The sequence below is a fragment of the Tachysurus vachellii genome, chromosome 22 (assembly GCF_030014155.1).
Source record: "Tachysurus vachellii isolate PV-2020 chromosome 22, HZAU_Pvac_v1, whole genome shotgun sequence".
Lineage (NCBI taxonomy): Eukaryota > Metazoa > Chordata > Actinopteri > Siluriformes > Bagridae > Tachysurus > Tachysurus vachellii.
The window spans coordinates 9,717,549-9,737,290 of record NC_083481.1 but is presented as its reverse complement, the minus strand read 5'-3'; the positions used below and the strand labels follow the sequence as shown (position 1 = coordinate 9,737,290).

The following is a 19,742-nucleotide window of genomic DNA, read 5'->3' as shown; positions in this document are numbered from 1 at the left end:
ACACCTTAACCACTAGGCTACTACATCCATCATATACACAAACACATATACATAAACCAGTGTGTTTCATGATAAAATAATATCCAGAATATTAAGATCCAGTAACAGCATCTAATTAGGAATCGTCTTAATCAAGTTGGAACTGGTGTTGCATTCATGCACTGCTTACACTCCATTAACTTTATCTTAGGAAAATGAAACAGCACTAAGTATTTCATCGATCTATCTAATTAGGTTGAAAAACAAATCCACTAGTGGCTTGGCTCTTACTCATTTCCTCTGATCTCATTTCATCTTTACACTCATAGTCAATAGCATTGCACAAATGTCCAGCCATGGAAAAAAGGGTGTCAGAAAGTGTGTGATAAGAGATTTTAACCACCTTAAAGAAAAAGTATAAAATTTTAATGATTAATCAGATACATTACTCACCATTCACCATTGTTTGCAAAAATGTCTGGATCTGATTGGTGGGCTTAGGTCATGGACAAATACTTAATTAAGAGGATATCGATGATTTACTAGAGTGAAAATATTATTCCAGTTAAAACTCTAGTGATCAGTATTCACTGTGGACTGGGCAAATGTCTCTTTGGTAGAAATTGATAAATGTATTAAAAAAAATAATAAATGTAGTGCAAGACAGGACAGGATGTGTTCAACAGTACAGTACATGATGGACATAAGTTATTCATCAGCAAAAGTATGTGGCTTGTACAGCTATTGAATGATTTCAAATATCTCTGAAAACTTAATTGTCTACGCATAATTACTACTATATTCAGTTGATGTACATTTTATATATTTATAAAATATATATAATATACATACACATATATATACTGTATATTTTAATGAGACCTCAGTGTTCAGATGCTTATTATCGAGTACCACACTGACATTTACCCGCACTACAGTGAAATTTTAGAAGAGTCATTTTAGATATGTGACAGTGTGGAATATACTGCCATCTTTATTTGTGATTGCGGTACAGACGTCATTGCAGAAATCGTGACGTTTGTGCTCAGTCCTTTATTGAAGTTCCTCTTTTTGAGTCTCGGTATCCTGACATAAGTATATTTCATGATCTGTCACCATATAATAATAATATAATTTTGTAGTCCTACTCTGTGGTATTGTAAAGGATGTCAGTCATATATCTAAAAGGCTTTAAAGCAGAAAAATATATGTTGTTTGAGGACATACATTTTGTCCCAGGCGTCACAAGTTCTGCCATTATGTGTCTATAGAGTAAATAATAAATTATTTAAACAGATGAGGTGAGTAACATTACAGGAAGGAAAAATCCTTTTGCATTTGAGATGTGTATGGGTAAATATCTGTTTCCCAGATAAAGGGATTGCACACACTTGCCAATGCTTCTGAAGCATATAAAAAATGTTGCCAAGTAATTAAAACATATGAGAATGACATATTTATATAGAAATCCATTAACATTTAGAATACACAGTCTATACCCACTAACAATATATATTATGTTCTGTAAAGCTGCTTCGAGACAATGTCCATTGTTAAAAACGCTATGCAATTAAAATTTATCCTTTGCTGATTGGCGAATCAGGTTGACTCTAAACAAGACGATTCAAGTATTCAACAGCAATATGCCAGTTTGCCGTGTCATTAAGATCTTTAGGTTCCTCCACAACTACTCAAATTTCCCACCACCTCATTGCTGACAGTCAGAAGTGAAGACGACCAAATATCTTCTGGAAATCTGTCCAAATATCTACTACACAGGTCTGTAATCTTCATAATCTTCATATATCTCTAAAACACATTTTTAGTTCTTTTAGTCCTTTTGTTTTTGACCCTGACCTGTTTATTGATTCACGTGTATCTATGATTCACCTGTGTCTATGAATTTTATCCTATGACATGTATTTGGACCAGGGTATTTGAAACAGTCTAAATAAAAAGTTTTCATTTACACCTTACTTTCCTAGACTTTAAAAGGTTCTTTGAATTCTTATGTTTACTCATAAATAGTTATAGATCATACTGATATTTCTTTGTGTTCTTTTATCCATGTCTGTCTCTGTATTGATTTGGATGTTATCACCTGATCTATATAAACTTCATGACGGAGGCCATTTGATTGTTTAGTTCCCTCTTTTGTCACATATGTTGTTTGTTTTAGATGAAAATGCCTAAATAAATAAATGTAAACCTCTATTAAGCAAAATTTATGCTGCACTTAAACTTTAATAGAGAGTTGATTAAATAAAGTTGGAAGGCAGGAATGAAAGAACAAAAACACAGAAGCTACTCTGATGGTTTTAATGACACAACTGAACAGTTGTGAAGTTGATAAAATGTATTGAGAAATTTTAAACACTCTTTATATCTTTTTATGGATGTATAGTAAATAATATAATTTATGTTATTATTGAAAATACCCCAAACAGTTCTAAATCATATGCATGTGTTTTGCAGCCCTAAATATTTCAGCCTATGGGTGACTCAAGGAAGATTTATATATAAATGAATATACAATTTCTAAATGTCAAGAGATTTCAGAAACTCCTCTAGTTTATGTTTGGCAGGATCATATATGCCACTAGTATATGTTTTGCTTCTTGCTGATTGGTCAGTAAGCTTTATGATATACTGCATCATGCTATGCCTGAAATTAATTTGCCCCTGCTGCATCATTATTCTCCTGTTGCCAAGGCCATCTGATTGAATGGCAATGGGACATAACTGTATAACTGAATGGATAGATCCACTGAATCCAGTTGCAATTCAGAACTAACAACCTTATTATGTTTTGTCTTAAATTGCAATCGATCCTACCAGTGGTTTGCAGTTACATCAACTGACAATTATTAAATGAGTCGACTGGATGGTCAAGTATTGGGTCTGAACATTAACCAAAATGTTATTGAGAAAATTAGAGCGCACATAGTCCACGTTACATTACACACTTTACACACAATATATCTTTTTGTCATCAAATCTGATTATGATATGGTTCAATTTGACATTGAATGGTACCTCTTTACCCAGCTGTGTTCCTGTCAATACAATAAGGCTTAATCTCTCAATACAACTGTAAACGTTGCCCTCTTTTGGTGAACTTAAGTATATCAACTGAAAAGTAATGCATTGCCCAAACAGCTTCATACATTATTACTTTGAGGGAATCATGTGAGAATGCAATAAAATATTAAAGGTAGAAGACTTTTCTATCAATCTATTTTTAATAATTATTATTAATTTAAATATGATTTTATAATATAATTAATAACAAAATTTGAACGGCATGTTACAGTTGTGATAAACAATACGTGATAAAAAAAATCTAATGTTTTTTGAACAATACAGTACTCATTTTCTGGGAAAAATGTCTGTGTTGCATGCTCTCTAAAACTTTTCTCAAATCTGTAAACATTTATTTTGCAACTTCTCTCAAACGATCAAATTCATTCATTCATTCATTCATCTTCTACCGCTTATCCGAACTACCTCGGGTCACGGGGAGCCTGTGCCTATCTCAGGCGTCATCGGGCATCAAGGCAGGATACACCCTGGACGGAGTGCCAACCCATCGCAGGGCACACACACACACACTCTCATTCACTCACGCAATCACACACTACAGACAATTTTCCAGAGATGCCAATCAACCTACCATGCATGTCTTTGGACCGGGGGAGGAAACCGGAGTACCCGGAGGAAACCCCTGAGGAAACCCCTGAGGGAGAACATGCAAACTCCACACACACAAGGTGGAGGCGGGAATCGAACCCCAACCCTGGAGGTGTGAGGCGAACGTGCTAACCACTAAGCCACTGTGCCCCCCTTAACGATCAACTTATCTACTGAATACTTACACCATGTGTACAGAATTCCAATGAATACTTTGTACTTGTATTGTTCACAAGCAGACACATGAAAAAACTGCAGATGGGCAAAATTTATGAACCATGAATAAATGAAGAAACAAATAAACCTACAAATGCAAATATGAATGAATGCAGGAATGAAAATGCAGATGGAGATCAGATTGGTTCACTTACGCACAATGCATTTCTTCTGATCACATAGCTTTTGGCACAGAGCTGAAAAAGCATGTTGAAGAATAGAAAAATAGTGAACATGATAGAGGAAATGTTATTTGTGAGTATGGATGAGTGCTGGACCATTTTTGTTTTCATTTGCATAGTAGAAGCTGACAATATCCTGTATAATGATATCTTCCCTCCCCCTTTTTTAACAGAGGTCTTCCACCGATCATTGACCTATGATGTTTCTTCATCATGTTTTCTCCCATGCCCTTTCTTCACATTACAAGCACTGAACTGAATCAAAACTGGAACTCACAGGAAATGTATTTTTAGCTGACATGGCAAATATGTCAACACTCATTATTTTCTGAAATAAACCTCAGTCCTCTATGATGTGAGTGATGTTGTTGTTGTTGGCAAATACCATGTAATGTGTATTTATAACTAACAAATGTAGCTTCTTGTTTGAGGGTAAACAAGAGATTTCTAGATGCTCCAGGATCAATCCTACAGAATAGAAACCGAAACAGAAAAAGAGAAGGTTTATACTGACACACATGCTTACCTTTTCTCATTTAGAAAGGTTGCAGCATCCACAGTGTAGATCTTCCCTCACACTTGTGCTAAGATTATGCCACTATCTAAAAGGAGAGCAGAGCTTTCTTCTCAGTTCAATTGGACTGAATGGGTTCTGTCTTTGATTTGGACGGAGTATAAATGCACAAAGCAAAACAGGCTTTACGATTAAGATGTACAGCTTCTCTGGGATTCAGTGGGTGTGTGGCCAGATGGATACTGGATGTAACGCTTTTACATATGACTACATGGTGGTCACTAAAAGAGGTGGAACCTCATAACCAACTTTTAATCACTGAATCAGTGATGAGCATGACTGACATCTTAAACATTTCACCTCCAGTCAGATTCACAGCACTCAGAGTGGCAGTAGTGGCCAGTAACAGAATCCATATTTACACAAGTAGGTTAATATTTGTAATTGGTATCTATTGAGAATAAGCTGCAAGTTATATTTGATTATATAACGATAGCATTCATTTGTTCTAGCTTTTGACCTTATATCAGTGAAATCACTTAATTTTTCTGATTTTGGAAAAATCTTGAAAATAACTTTTGGAAATTCTTTTAAACAGAAACTGGAAATTAAACAAAAGTCCAGAGTAGCAGAGGGAAGAGATAGAATAGAATAGAATCTGATCAGCCATAATATGTGATGGTGTGCAGTGGTATCTGGCATCAAGGCATTAGCAGCAGATCCTTTAAGTTCTGTAAGTTCAGACATGTTTTTCCAGTACATCCAGAATTTGGAGGCCAAGTCAACACCATGAAATCCTTGGCATGTTCCTTAAGCCAATCCTGAACATTTCCAGTCCGGCAGCGCATATTATCGTGCTGAAAGAGAATCTGAATACTGTTGCCAAGATGAGTTGTGCTTGTGGTGGTACCTAAACATGGTTTCCAGGCAAACATTACCCAGAGAATGACAATGAATCCACTGATTTGCCTTTTTTTACATAGTGCACACATGATGTAAAAACATGATCCATTAGAACAGGCCACCTTCTTCCATTACTCTATGGCCCAATTCTGATGCTCACGCTTCTATTGTGGGCATTTTCAGCGGTGGACCTTGTCATTGGTAGTCCAACTCTAGCAATTATCCACTGATGGAGGTAGTAAGTACAGGGTAGTTCAGACATGATGTATGGCAGCAGATTACAGATTACAACAGCTACATTCAATACAAAATGCACCTACTGTATATGGAAAGTGCATTTTATATTCTTATAGTAGATGTTTATTCAATCAAAACATAGGAAGATTATGTTCAATCTGCAATAAAAAAAAAGTATTACAGTTATTAAGTGTCAAAAAAAAATGTCTGTAATAAATGGACATTGAGAGTAAAAAAAAATAAAAAAAGGCTGTAAGAATGAGACGCCATGCAAAATACTTCTATCATCACCCGTGCAAACGCAGACGGATTTCTAAGGTGAGAAAGACGCACGAGCGCCATGTGGCAACCGATCTGCACGTGAGTTCGTGCCTCGGTGAAAGCTGAAAGCGCGTGCGAAAGAAGCGCTCAATCCCAGCATCATCGTGCTCATCTTCATCATCCTCAACCGCGCTCTTTAGGGCGTTATAAGCGTCTCTTTGCGGGATCGTGTTCTGTGCTACTTTACAGATAAAGTTACTCAGCAGGAGGAAGTTAATCGTCTTTGTTTTTTCCCCCAGAAGAACAAAAAAGGAAGTTCAGGATTTCTGAGCCATCATTTAATATACGGTATGTGCCTTTGGTTTATATGAACGAGGTGTGTGCTTTTCTATCATCTGGACTGCAATATCAAGTGACAGTACAGATAAATAGTCAAATGATAACATAGATGTTTTGTGATAATGACAGCTTTTTGGTGCACAGAATTCTGCATTCTGTATATTTTTCTAATCATTGCCTGTATGTTTTGTGTAGTGATTTGGTTCATTTATTGTGTGTTTTTCTTTTTTTTTTATTTCTTTTTATTTTTTTTCGAAAAATAGTCAGTCTGGTTTCTGCCTCTAATATATGAACATTTTTTTTTAAGGCTTCTGAGATTCATTTTCTCAAATGGTGAGGAATGAATGAAAGAATCTATTCTTTTTTTTATTATTATTAGAAATGTTGTTAATAGAATAACAATAAATATGAATATTATTATGCTTTTGTTCCTGTTTATTCCTGATACCAAACAAAGACAAAACCTAACTAACAGCTTTACAGTACATTTGCAGAAAATCATAAATAACTGTAAGGTAGACTGTTCCAGGATTAGCAGATAGTCTGATTTTTAAAACGCTACCTGCTGTTGTCTGAGACTTGACACCAATCAGACACCATTCACATATGCTGCTTTCACTCGCACTGCACACTATAAGCTACACAAATTTAATGGTTCTCATAACTATTCAAGCCCAAGAGTATGCACTTGATCCTAGAGAAGCACATCGAATATTTAAATGCACTTACATTTTATTTATTTATTTATTTATTTATTTATTTATTTATTTAACTAAATACTTTTTTAAGGATTTTTCTATAAGGTAAATCTCATTTTTAAACTCAAAAATAGTCAAATAATTTATCATTGTGTCAAATCACAGTTAATCAGTTACTTGTACATTATTACTAAATGACTGTCATCATTTACTCACGACAAGTCGTATTTCTATCTAAACTGGTAAAATGACAGAACTGTCACATTACCTAAAAAAATCTCTTCATATAGTGATTCCAGTCAATTATCTATCTGTAATGGGCAAAAACAAGCAGACTATAATATTTAAACAAGATTTATTTGTTCTAGAGATACAGTATACATCCTCATTAACATATCTATGTAGAAGAGACTCACAGAGGTTGTATTTTGAAATATAACAACACTCAAAGACTTGAAAGCTTTTTTACACACCATAAAGAGGTCTGTAAAATACACAAATTAAATGAGGCAAAGTGTGTTGACTTTCAATAATCGTGCAGTGGATATAAAATTGTTAGAATATGCCAATGTTACAACATTATTTCAGACATTTAAAATCACTGGAGCTTTTCCCCTAAAGTAAGATCCTATGCCAAGGATCTAACCACGAATATAACTGTATGGTGTTTTGTAGATGCCAGTGGAAAATACTTTTAAAAGAACTCATGGGCAACAAAAACTCAAAGTGCAAAAAGGCTTGGTTATAGAGAAAATACTCCCCACTGTTAGTGAAAGATCTATTACATTGTGGGAGGTTTTTTTCCCAAAGGTCCTTGTTAGGTCTTGTTAGTATACATTCAGTTCAATTTAATTCGATTCAATTCAAATTTATTTGTACTGTATAGGGCTTTTAACAATGGACATGGTCTCAAATCAGCTTTGCAGAACATAAGAAACATACGTAATACAAAATGTTTATTATTATACAAAGATTAATATAAGACATATGTGTTTGTATTTATTCCCAATGAACAAACCTGAGGTGGCTGAGGCGACTCTGGCAAGGAAAAACTCCCTTAGATGGAAGAGGAAAAAACATTGAGAAGAACCAGGCTCAAAAGGGGAACCTCATCCTCATTTGGGTGACAGTGGATGGTGTGATTATAAATATACACTCCGACAATTGTGTATTGATTAGGAGGTTGTTGCCCTCAAAGACCACATGTAGTTGGTATCTCCTCTTAGAATGTTTGAATACTTCATGAAGCAGAGTTCAACTGGAGCTGGTAAATCTCTAAATGTCTCAAGAGCCTCACAGGGTTGACCTCATCACAATGAAGGTCCGAAATCTTCATGACATGGCACCCAACTGGAACTGGTACAAACTTTGGATGTCTTGGGATGGGTAGAAAAAGAGAAGCAGTAGGGATTGATTAGTGTACATGGCATCAAAGACTGTGTAAAATACCATGCCACTTTCATGGTTGGAACTTATAGGACAGTTAGCCAAATTCACACAGAAGTGGTTCAAGCATTTGTTATGGCCAAATCTGTCCCCTAACCTAATCTAAAATTGAAAACCTATTTGTTAAGAAGTCCAAAATTGTGGCCCTAAGACCCCGAAGGATCTAGAAAGATTCTCTCTTGAGGATTGTTCCAAGATTCATTGTCTTCTCCAATTCCATCAAGCATTACAGAAGAAGACTCAGTGACTCACAAAAAAAAAGATTCATAATATTTTTGACCAGCTTTACCACGGGTGACAATACTTCTGGAGCTGATTGTATGCCATAGTTATTTACACAGTATAAAGTAATAGTGAATTATTTAGATTATTTTTTCTTTCTTTCATTGTAAGGGCTCATCAGAAAGTATTCAAAGATGGCTGTCACACTGTTTCCAGTGGGAGGGATAATGTTAAGCTGAGAAGGTACACAGCAATCCCACAGGTAAAAGCAGCACATATTTGAGCAGAACACCTCTGAATAATGCTGTGAGAAATAGAAATAATATGTATGTGAAAGAGAAGCACATATTCCTGTTTAGTTTATTACACATTGTAATTGTTAATTGTTTTTTTGGTTGATAGTTTAAAAATATATTTTGTGAATAATTACAAGTATCTTGATTGTATGGAATATACAATAAATAAATAAATCAATCAATTAATTAATAGTACTGTAATGACAGAGCCCCCCCAAGGCGCGGCTCCCGACGCGCCAATCCGTCCGGGCAGTCTCGACGGGCCCGGGAGGGGGGAGCAAGGCACACGGCGAGGCAGGTGGGGGGAGCAAGGCACACGGCGAGGCAGGTGGGGGGAGCAAGGCACATGGCGAGGCAGGTGGGGGGAGCAAGGCACACGGCGAGGCAGGTGGGGGGAGCAAGGCACACGGCGAGGCAGGTGGGGGGAGCAAGGCACACGGCGAGGCAGGTGGGGGGAGCAAGGCACACGGCGAGGCAGGTGGGGGGAGCAAGGCACACGGCGAGGCAGGTGGGGGGAGCAAGGCACACGGCGAGGCAGGTGGGGGGAGCAAGGCACACGGCGAGGCAGGTGGGGGGAGCAAGGCACACGGCGAGGCAGGTGGGGGGAGCAAGGCACACGGCGAGGCAGGTGGGGGGAGCAAGGCACACGGCGAGGCAGGTGGGGGGAGCAAGGCACACGGCGGCGCAGCCAGAGAGGGCCGAGCGACGTCCACAGCCGAGCTGAAGGGCCGAGCGACGTCCACAGCCGAGCTGAAGGGCTGAGCGACGTCCACAGCCGAGCTGAAGGCCCGAGCGACGTCCACAGCCGAGCTGAAGGGCCGAGCGACGTCCACAGCTGAGCTGAAAGGCCGAGCGACGTCCACAGCCGAGCTGAAGGGCTGAGCACAACCCCCGATGCACCTCGGCCAGACCCACCCCCAGAATCCAGGAAAGGGATGGCGGGAGGGAGGGGGAAAAAAAAATCCTCCACAGAACAGGGAAGTCCACAGAAGAAAAAAAATCCAAAAAACAGGGCAAAAACATGGGCCTGCAACACCCCTCCACGGAAACCAAATGTGAAGCGACGCCCCCCACCGGACAGGTGCGGGGCGATGTCACAGGACACTGGAAAAACAAAACAAAACTCGGGCTGGTGACATGGCCCGCAACCAGGAAGTGAGGCGGCGCCCCCCGTGGAGAAACCGGAAGCGGGGCGACGTCCCTCACAGAAAAAATGCGGACCGATGTCACCAAACGCGCCAAGTCCAGGGGGGAAAAAACAAATAAGAAAAAAAAGGGTACTCCCAATCGGCCGGTCCAGGTTGGCGCTATCCCGCTGGGTCCTAATATGGCGGCATCTTCTGTAATGACACGGAACAGAAGCAGACCCAAACGCAGGATAGCATAAATAAACAGGGTTTAATAACAGAAAACAAGAAACAGGACGCAGACTAGAAACAGGACATAACCATAGTACAGTAGATGCCGCGCTGCACGAGGCAACGCGGCACAGTTAAATACAAAAAGACAATGACACAATAAGGATCAGGTGTGACGACAGGGAGGAGCAGACAAAGGCGGGGCAGACACGTGATGAGAAACGTAAACAGATGCACGTCGCCGTCCGGGCTGAGTCCTAACAAGTACCTTGTTGATGATCACAAATAGAGGCAATAGTGTGTTTCACAATAACATGTGTTTAGCAGTAGCGTTTATTTGGTTGTACCTTGACTGATTATATACCTTTGTTTTTGAGTTTAAAATAACAGTCCTGTTTGCCCCCCCACCCCCACCCCCACCCCCCTTTGTGATTCATGTACAGTTTTTTTGAGACCTTTTTCAGATGCCTGTTCAAGAAGGCTAATTACATATTCATTTGTGGTCATCCACATTTTCTCTATAAAGGTCCATGGCTAAACGTGACCAGCTGGTACTCACTCTAAAAAACAAAGTGTTTTCTGCAGTACTTGCCAAATTACGTCAATGATTATGGTTGGGTTGTTCATGTCATTTCCCCAGAGCGATGCTAATTTACAGCTTGTCACACAGTGTCCTCTATTAATACATGTACAGGTACTAAGTACATCCTTATATTCAGTCTGACCAGCTCTTTATCTTGCATTCATACGAGTAAAATTATCCTACTAACTTTTTCCCTTTAAATAATTTTACATCAAATTTACATCAATTTTAAACAATTTTACATCAAACCATTCACATATTTTTAATAAGTGTTCATTGTTTCTAGCATTTTTCTCCACTTCAGTGATTGCTTATTCCTGTTTCATACCTTATTTTACATGTTACATACACTTGGTACGTTCGTACAGGAAGAATGTCTGAAAAAAAGCCTTTTAAGTGGCCTAGTGTGAAAAAAACCCATCTCTATAAAAAAAATTTAATTCAGTCAGATAACAGACCCTACAGTTATGAAGTGATGCTCGTCTGTTCCATTCAGCACGAGTCACGTGACGTTTGGGATAGCGGCCTCTCCTGTGAGACGCGATGACTGACAGGATAACAGATGAGAAATTTTGTTAGTATCATTTCGTCTGTTCATTTCTTCCTTCAATCCTTTTTCCACAAAAAAATTGGGATATTTGGTGTAACAACATTAACCCTATTACTATCGTAGCTCTAATTACACATGCAAATCGTCATTCTCACACATGAATGTCATTAAAATGAGTAATCACACATCCCTCACAGCCCAGCACCCGCACCACAGCATGTGTATTGCACTGACAACATATACACCCAATTTCACTGCTCTTGCCAAATCTGAAAAATGCCATTTCTCTCATTAGAAGGCAACCTAAATGTTTCCAATGATTGAGGTGGTTGTTGTAGTTTAAATAGTCATACTAAAATAATTTATTTTGACAAAAATAGCATGAAACAATGTTATTTTCCATTAAATGGTTATTTTCAGTACTTAATGTTATTTTCAGTTAAATGAGTTAAATTCAGTTAAATGAGTATGATATGGTTCTCTGATTTACCCATTTGAATGAAGACTACTTAGGTGTCTTACAATGCAATGATGTTGTTGTAGTGCAGTTTCAAAATACAACACAATCATGTTTAACTGTAGGGGAAAAAGCTAAATTGGGTGACTTATGGTGCAAAAATACAACATACTGTATGGACTCCTATATTGTCCTTGTGTCATTGCACATATTGCAAGCCACATCTCTCTGGCCCCTTATTTGGGATACTTTTCATGAACTGGCCCCCATGACAGACTAATTGAATATACCCGATATATTCTAGTATAGTATAGTATAGTATAGTATAGTAGAGTAGAGTAGAGTAGAGTATAGTCCTGAGACATCTAGGGATTTAACAGCTCCAGGCGGACTCTGCTTCATGAAGTATTCGGACATACTGTACTAAGGGTAGATGCCAACTACTGTACATGTGGTCTTTGAGGACAAAAACCTCCTCATCAATACAACATTTGTCGGACTGTGTCAACCAAATGAGGATGGGTTCCCCCTTGAGTCTGGTTCCTCTCAAAGTTTCTTCCTTTACCATCCAAGGGAGTTTTTCCTTGTCACAGTCGCTCAGTCACCCCAGGCTTGCTCATTGGGGAAAAATACAAACACATTTAAATATATCTAATATAAATCTTGAATTTTTGTATTATATTAATCTTTATATTAACCTTTTGTTTTATGTTTATGTTCTGTAAAGCTGCTTTAAGACAATGCCCATTGTGAAAAGTGCTGTTCAAATACATTTGAATTTGAATTTGAATAAACAATATAAAAACAAATAAAACATTTTGTAAAGGCATATAAAATTATTATGCCATTGTTTCAGATACATTTCTAAACAGATATTACCTTTTTTTTTTATAGGTGCCCATCATACAGAGCAGGAGGTCTAAAACTGCAGAATGTAGATTCTATATCAACCACTAAGGATCTCTGTCCCTTATTGTTGCCTTCCCTCAGAATGTCCATAAAATGCTTTTGTGACCCTGTTATGAATGGAACTGAATTTGATTTCACTCCATGCAACATCTCTTCATTTAACCACACTGGTAATGGGAGTGGATTTTGTCAGCCCCAAACAATGGAAGATATCCTGCTCAGACTCCTTGGACCAAGGAGGTCTCCATTCTTCCTCCCAGTGACATTAACCTACATATTTATCTTTGTCACTGGTGTTTTGGGGAATCTTCTGACTTGTACAGTGATCACTAAGCACAAGAAGATGAGAACACCTACCAACCTGTACCTCTTCAGCCTGGCCATCTCTGATTTGCTGGTGCTGCTGTTTGGAATGCCTCTGGAGATATATGACCTGTGGCAAAACTACCCTTTCCCATTTGGTGAGATCATTTGCTGTTTCAAGATATTTTTGTTTGAAACGGTTTGCTTTGCATCTGTGCTCAATGTCATGGTTTTGAGCATTGAACGCTATGTGGCTGTGGTCCACCCACTCAAGACTCGTTATGCCATCACCAACAAACATGCACAAAGGGTTATCGGAGGGGTTTGGGCTGTGTCTCTGGTCTGTGCCATCCCTAACACCTCCCTCCATGGCCTACATTATTATTATCTACCTGAGAAGGTCCTTGAGTCAGCCACCTGCAACCTTCTCAAGCCCCAGTGGATTTATAACTTGGTGATCCAGGTGACCACTATTCTATTCTACTTTATACCCATGACAGTGATTAGTGTGCTCTATATAGTAATAGGGATAAGGCTTGGCAGGGAGCAGAGGCAGAAGGGTAGGAAACTGGGGAAAAATTGCAATGCAGACACCAGTTGGAAGATACAAGTTGAGAGTGGACGGAAGAGGCAAATCACCAAAATGCTATGTGAGTCACATTTGCATGCTTTTTCAACATCCACACTTTTTGTTTTTTTTTATTTATATGAAGAATTATGTATTGTATGTATCTTCTTAGATATAGTTACACAGTTTCTGGCCAAATTTTTATTTGCAGTTGCATGCCTATTTTTATTTACTTGTACAAATTCTACAGTATTTAGGCCTGGTCAACTTTAGCGGTGTCTGCCACTTTATCACAAGAATGCTAGCAACTAGCTAGATTTCTAAGGAAAAAACCTTTAATAATGACACCTAGTACAGCCCTCAATCAAAATTTCACACCTTTTTGATAGGTATACCATAACAAGCAGAAGCATCAAGAAGGTGTTTTTTTATGTGCAAAATGCACCCAACCAACACTCCATTCACCCCCAGTTATGTCATTGAAAGAGTGTTAATCGTTTGTCCCATTAAGATAGCAAGTACATTTCCACCAAACAGACACAAATAGATACACAGCTTATCTGAATGTCTATTAACTTTGTGTCAGGGGTTTAAATGGATATTTCTACACACTTTGGTAAATATTTGACGTAATGTGGGTTTAAAAGGAATAAAAATCTGGTACTCATGGGCATATTTATTTGGTGGCACATTCAAAGGACACTTCCTGTTAAAATGAAAATAGAATCCATTTTATTTTAAAAGAATGCATATTTTTTTCCATTTATTCATACACAAACTTAAAAATACATATCAAAATATATTTCAAATCAGTCAAATTCACACAGAGAAGAACTGCTAGGAATGTATGATTGACTGTTCTAGAATTCTAAATAAGAAAGGGAAATTTTTTTTTAAGAAAAATGGAAGCCTTTAAACATGCAACCACACATACACAGACAGCAACTGGAGACAGAGAAAAAGCGCATTTTAACATAGAGGTGCAGGATGCTGAGTGAGTCACTCTGGGGTGATAACCAGCCTTCGGGGTGCACAATGCATGCTCTAACCAACGTTATAGAAGCACAATAGTAATTAAATTAAATTAAATTAAATTAAAGTCAATACAATTCAATTTCAATTTAATTTATTTGTATAGCGCTTTTAACAATTCCTATTGTCTGAAAGCAGTTTTACAGAAGTAGAGAGAAAAAATAAGGATAGAAATAAATAAATGAATGTATACAATTAAAGTTTAAAATTAATTTAAAGAATATTAACTTAAAATTTAAGACACTATATATTTACAATTTAAAATACTATATACTATATATATTAAGTCACATTCCAATCTCCTGTGACTAACTCTGGGCCAACAAATTTATACATATGTTAATAATTTAACCAAAGTACCTGAATATACCAAGTACCCACCCAAATAAGAAATACACAAGCAGCACAGCTCATAAACTAAATAAGAAGTATTTGTTCACTAGTTGCTAGGTTCACTAGTTGCTATGTGCTAAACAGCAAGAATCAAGCATCCTACTAAATTTAACATGCAAATAGGCAAAGCAGCAGTGGCTCTGGTGCCAGGGTTCTGAAATACAAACAATGTCCCAATTACACCTCATGTCTTTCTCACCATCTTAGATCCTACCTTTTTGTAAATCTGACTAGATATATGCTCACACTCCTCATCAGGGTCAGTCTAGCTAAGTAATCTAGTTTTACCTGCATTGAGTTCACTGATGAAAGTCATTACCTGAACCTAATTACAACACAGTGTCATCTATGTGTAATTAAAAATTCATGCACATACACAAATAAATCCAATGAATTTTACAGCATAGCAATAACACAATATTACAAAGCTACCTTCTGATACAGGTACCTGATGCAAACCCATTGTGGAAGAAAAGCACATACAGTAGCACTAGATTCATCTGCTGGTACATAACCAATCTATTATCCCAAAACATACCTTAAGGTAGAAAGGTTACCCAAAGTGCAACACGCAGCAAGAGAGGCAGATTAAGCAGGACGTTAAATGCAACGCATCTTGCTAACATTAAATACACCATGCTTCACACACCAAATATATTTTAAAATGAACTAAAATACTGAAAGCTACAGCCTCTTACTAATACATTCTGCCAAGTGTTGTCTGATGTTGAAAAGTATAATGCAATCTGAAATGAAGCAAACAAGATATGACTGAAGTATAGAATTTCAGCTTAAATTCAAGTAGTTTAACAAAACTATTGCATTAGGAGTTAGAGCTTTTTTTTTTTTTTTTTTTTACTTTTTACAAATTCCCTCTATTTTTACATACTCCAATGTATTTGGACAGGTGATTCATAATTGGGATCAGTGGCCATATTAAAGAGAGAAAAGGTCTGGAGTTGATTCCAAGTGCTAAATTTGCATTTGTTGGCAGTTTTTGGGAACTCTTACTGTGTGCTACAAGAATAGTTATAATAATAGAAGAGTAGGAGGTCACCTTTAATAGGAAAATAAATAGGCCAATCTGAGTGATAGCAGAAACTCTAGGATTGGCCAACAATGTGGTGCATTCTTAAAAAGTACTACTGTATATGAAGGCAATGAATATTTCAGCAACACCACAATGCCTGTAAAAGAAAGACAATGTTATTAAATGTCAGAGACAGTTCCTTGACCTCAATCCAATTGAGCATGCTTTTCAGTTACTGAAGACAAATTGAAGGCAAAAAGAGCCACAAAACATTCAGTAACCAAACTCAGTGGCAGACAAGGCCAGGCAACGCATCTCAACAGAGGAAACTTGTCCATGTCCATGGGTTCCAGACTTCAGGCAGTCATTGCCTATAAAATATTTGCATCCAAGTATTATTTATAATAGCTTGTGAAGTGGAGGGACTATGTATCAAATGGCTGCAATTTCTAAACAGTTCATTTATTATTTTTGTTAAAACCATTGAATCAAAGGTGAAAGTCTACACATCCCTCATATCTTGAGTCTTTTATTTTATATGCACCGTGGTGGTGTTCAGAGGTAAAATGAGAAAATTGTATCATTGTCCATTTATGCCTAGAGATCACAAAAATGCCACTGCTGCCACTTATTCAGCACCAAATGAGTGTGGACCGTGAAGGTTTTACTATATTTTTGCTCACATCCCCAAATGAACATTCTGACCAGTGTTCTTTAAAAAAACCTGAATGTGGTCAAATTGTGGTGGGTGGAAGAATGATGACATGTTTCTAAATTGGTTGGACATTGTTTGTGTAGATTCCTGTGTAGTTGGAGGTTTGTAGAAATTCGACTCAAGAAAGAAATTGCTCAGAATAAGCCAGTTCAGCTTCATGTTTCAATTGTTAGATGTGTGGGTTCGGGAGTTAAAATAGATTGGAATATTATCAATGTACACAATAAGAAATATTTAGAGAATGTCTGTGAGAACATCATTAATGAAAGGCTAGAATACAGAAAGGGCATTGATCAGTACATGTAGCATTGCCAAATATTCATAGTGTACTGAGATCATACTGAAAAGTGTCTTTCATTGATCACCATCTCTGTTTCAAACTAAGAAAGCACTTCAAAGCATGGTGATAATGGTGGCTGTTTTTAGATGCTGCAGCAGTTAGGGCAGCTATATTTCAGTACACTAAGTAGAAGCGTACATGTACATAAATGTAAGCTAAAAGTTGTCTTGTTTTCTGCAGAGGTCAATGGTTAGATGTTTTTGATTGGGGTTGATTTGTATGTTAGAGATCAGATTGATGTCACACTTAAATGGTCTTTATATTCAACTAAAGTTCAGAAATTAATTTCTTGTCTGGTTTTTCAGTCCTCTACAGGAAGACTATGTTGATTGCAGGATGACACAAGCAGCTCTTATGACATTATAGCGAAAAGGCAATGATAACCTGCTCAGTCCATGTGATATTGGTTGGAGCCAGTGTAACCTGAACAAGGTAGCATTAGTAGAGCATTCTGTAATCAGATCTTATGTAGCTGGCAGTGATGAGTGGTAAGCTCAACAGTTTGTAGGGTAACTACCTCATACATTGACTTTCCTTCCAACAGAGAGAGGAATATGGTCTAGGTCAATTGACAAATTGGTGGGTGAAATCGATTAGTTGAACTTGATTATTCTGGAGCTCAGACATGTTGGTGCCAAATGACTAGTCACCCTCCTTGTTCTTCAGAGGTGCACCAGAATATAACGTCCACAACAACTTCTGAGAGATTCTTCTAGGCTGATAATGAACTGTCAAGTTCTTTCTGGCCTCAGACACATTTGAAAATAAACTGATGATGGTAGCTGCAGAATTCATTTCAGCTTAAAACATCACAAATACTAATGTACTACAGTCAGTACCTTTACAGTCAGACAGTTAAATATTCCTAGCGAAGGCATAGCTGAGCCTCTTCACCAATCACAAGGCATTGTGTTGTGGTTTCCCTGGCAAAGCTTGCAGTTCAGTGGGACAGGATGCACTTACCTCCGTCTGGTCTAACCATTACAATGTTTGAACTATTAGAATTTGTAAAATGTTTTCTTTTACTCAAGGTAGTTAAAGACAAGACAATTCTACCCAGAATAATGTTTTATGGTGTGTGTTAAGGAACAGAAATCTATGAGTTTAGTAGAATTAACCACAGTATATTTCAGTTAAAATGGGATTTCATGGTATAAAGGAAATAAGGCTATATCTTTAGATTTAACTAATGCATTAAACACATAGAACCCATATTGAGTTTTAGGATTCAGAACAAAATGTTTAAGCACTATTAACTGATGTGTATTGCATATATTAAACAGTTGCAAAACGTTCAGATACATCAACAACAAAACAGTTAATTGCCTTTAATAATATATAGTTACATGCATTTGAAAACAATTATGATAATATTTGCTGCAGCACAGTGTAGGGAATGTTAATGATATTTGCGTTTAAAGAAATATTGAAAATAGGAGGATAGCACAATTAATAGAAGGATGGAAATATTCAATATTTCTATTTAGTAAACAGATTTTCCATCAGACGCAAATCTGTTTGGAGCTGTTAGTAGTTATTTGTAACTATGGATTGAATAAAACTCAATGCAGATGTATTAAACATTTAAACAAACATAAATTAATACATTAACTTATATTTACACTATATACAGTAAATAAAAGTAACTATACACTATATACCTAAGAAAAAGTATGTGAATACCTGGTTATAAGACAATATGTATGATGTTGCAAATAAAAATACAAGACACAATAGATGACAAAAGTCCTTTTTTGCCAGTAGTAGATCATGTAATGACTAGCAATATAAAAAATATCTCTTTTGCTATATGACAAATTTGACCCATAAAAAGGAAAACATTCGTGAATGTGTGAAAGGAGCGTTTCATGTAGTGACAGCACAACATATTCTTTTATTTTGCTTTAATGTGGTCACCTAGACACCAGCTGGAGAACTACATAATGTAGAGTTTAATCACTGAGGTACAGTATGTTTCCTACTAGCTGTTCTGCTTCACACCTTGTCTGAAACTGTTGTTTGTATTTTAATACTCTTCTCTGGTATTTGCTGCAGCTGTTGTGGTGCTGGCCTTTGCTATCTGCTGGGCTCCATTCCATATTGACAGACTCTTGTGGAGTTTCATCACTAATTGGACCGACCACTTGCACAACATCTTCGAGTACGTGCATATCCTCTCCGGCGTGTTGTTTTACCTCAGCTCTGCCATCAATCCTATCATCTACAACCTTCTTTCCAGCCGCTTTCGGGAACGATTTTTTGAGCTGATGTGTAGGCACCCAGAAGTCAACACTAGACGGAGCATCTCTCCACCCTACAGCAAAAGGATTTCTTTCCTTAAAAGTCATGAGGCTCTTAGAGCCAACTCTCAGGCCCACAGTAACTATTCAAAAGGGCCCCATCCCTCTGTTATCCTCGGCACTGGATGGGAACAGGAGCTTGACACTTCCTTTATGTAACAGAGTGTAGGGTTTGTTGTACTGCTGTCAACATGGACATTTTTTTTATTCAGTGAGGAGAG

At 37.5% G+C, this 19,742-nt stretch overlaps 1 protein-coding gene across 1 annotated transcript; it reads left to right on the top strand.

The window, feature by feature from the left end:
* The first annotated feature begins 12,922 nt into the window (after positions 1 to 12,922).
* Positions 12,923 to 19,680, top strand: nmur3 (neuromedin U receptor 3). Its single transcript, XM_060858400.1, has 2 exons — positions 12,923 to 13,793; positions 19,277 to 19,680. Exons 1-2 carry the CDS (start codon positions 12,923 to 12,925, stop codon positions 19,678 to 19,680), a joined length of 1,275 nt encoding a protein of 424 aa, XP_060714383.1.
* Positions 19,681 to 19,742: the final 62 nt, after the last annotated feature.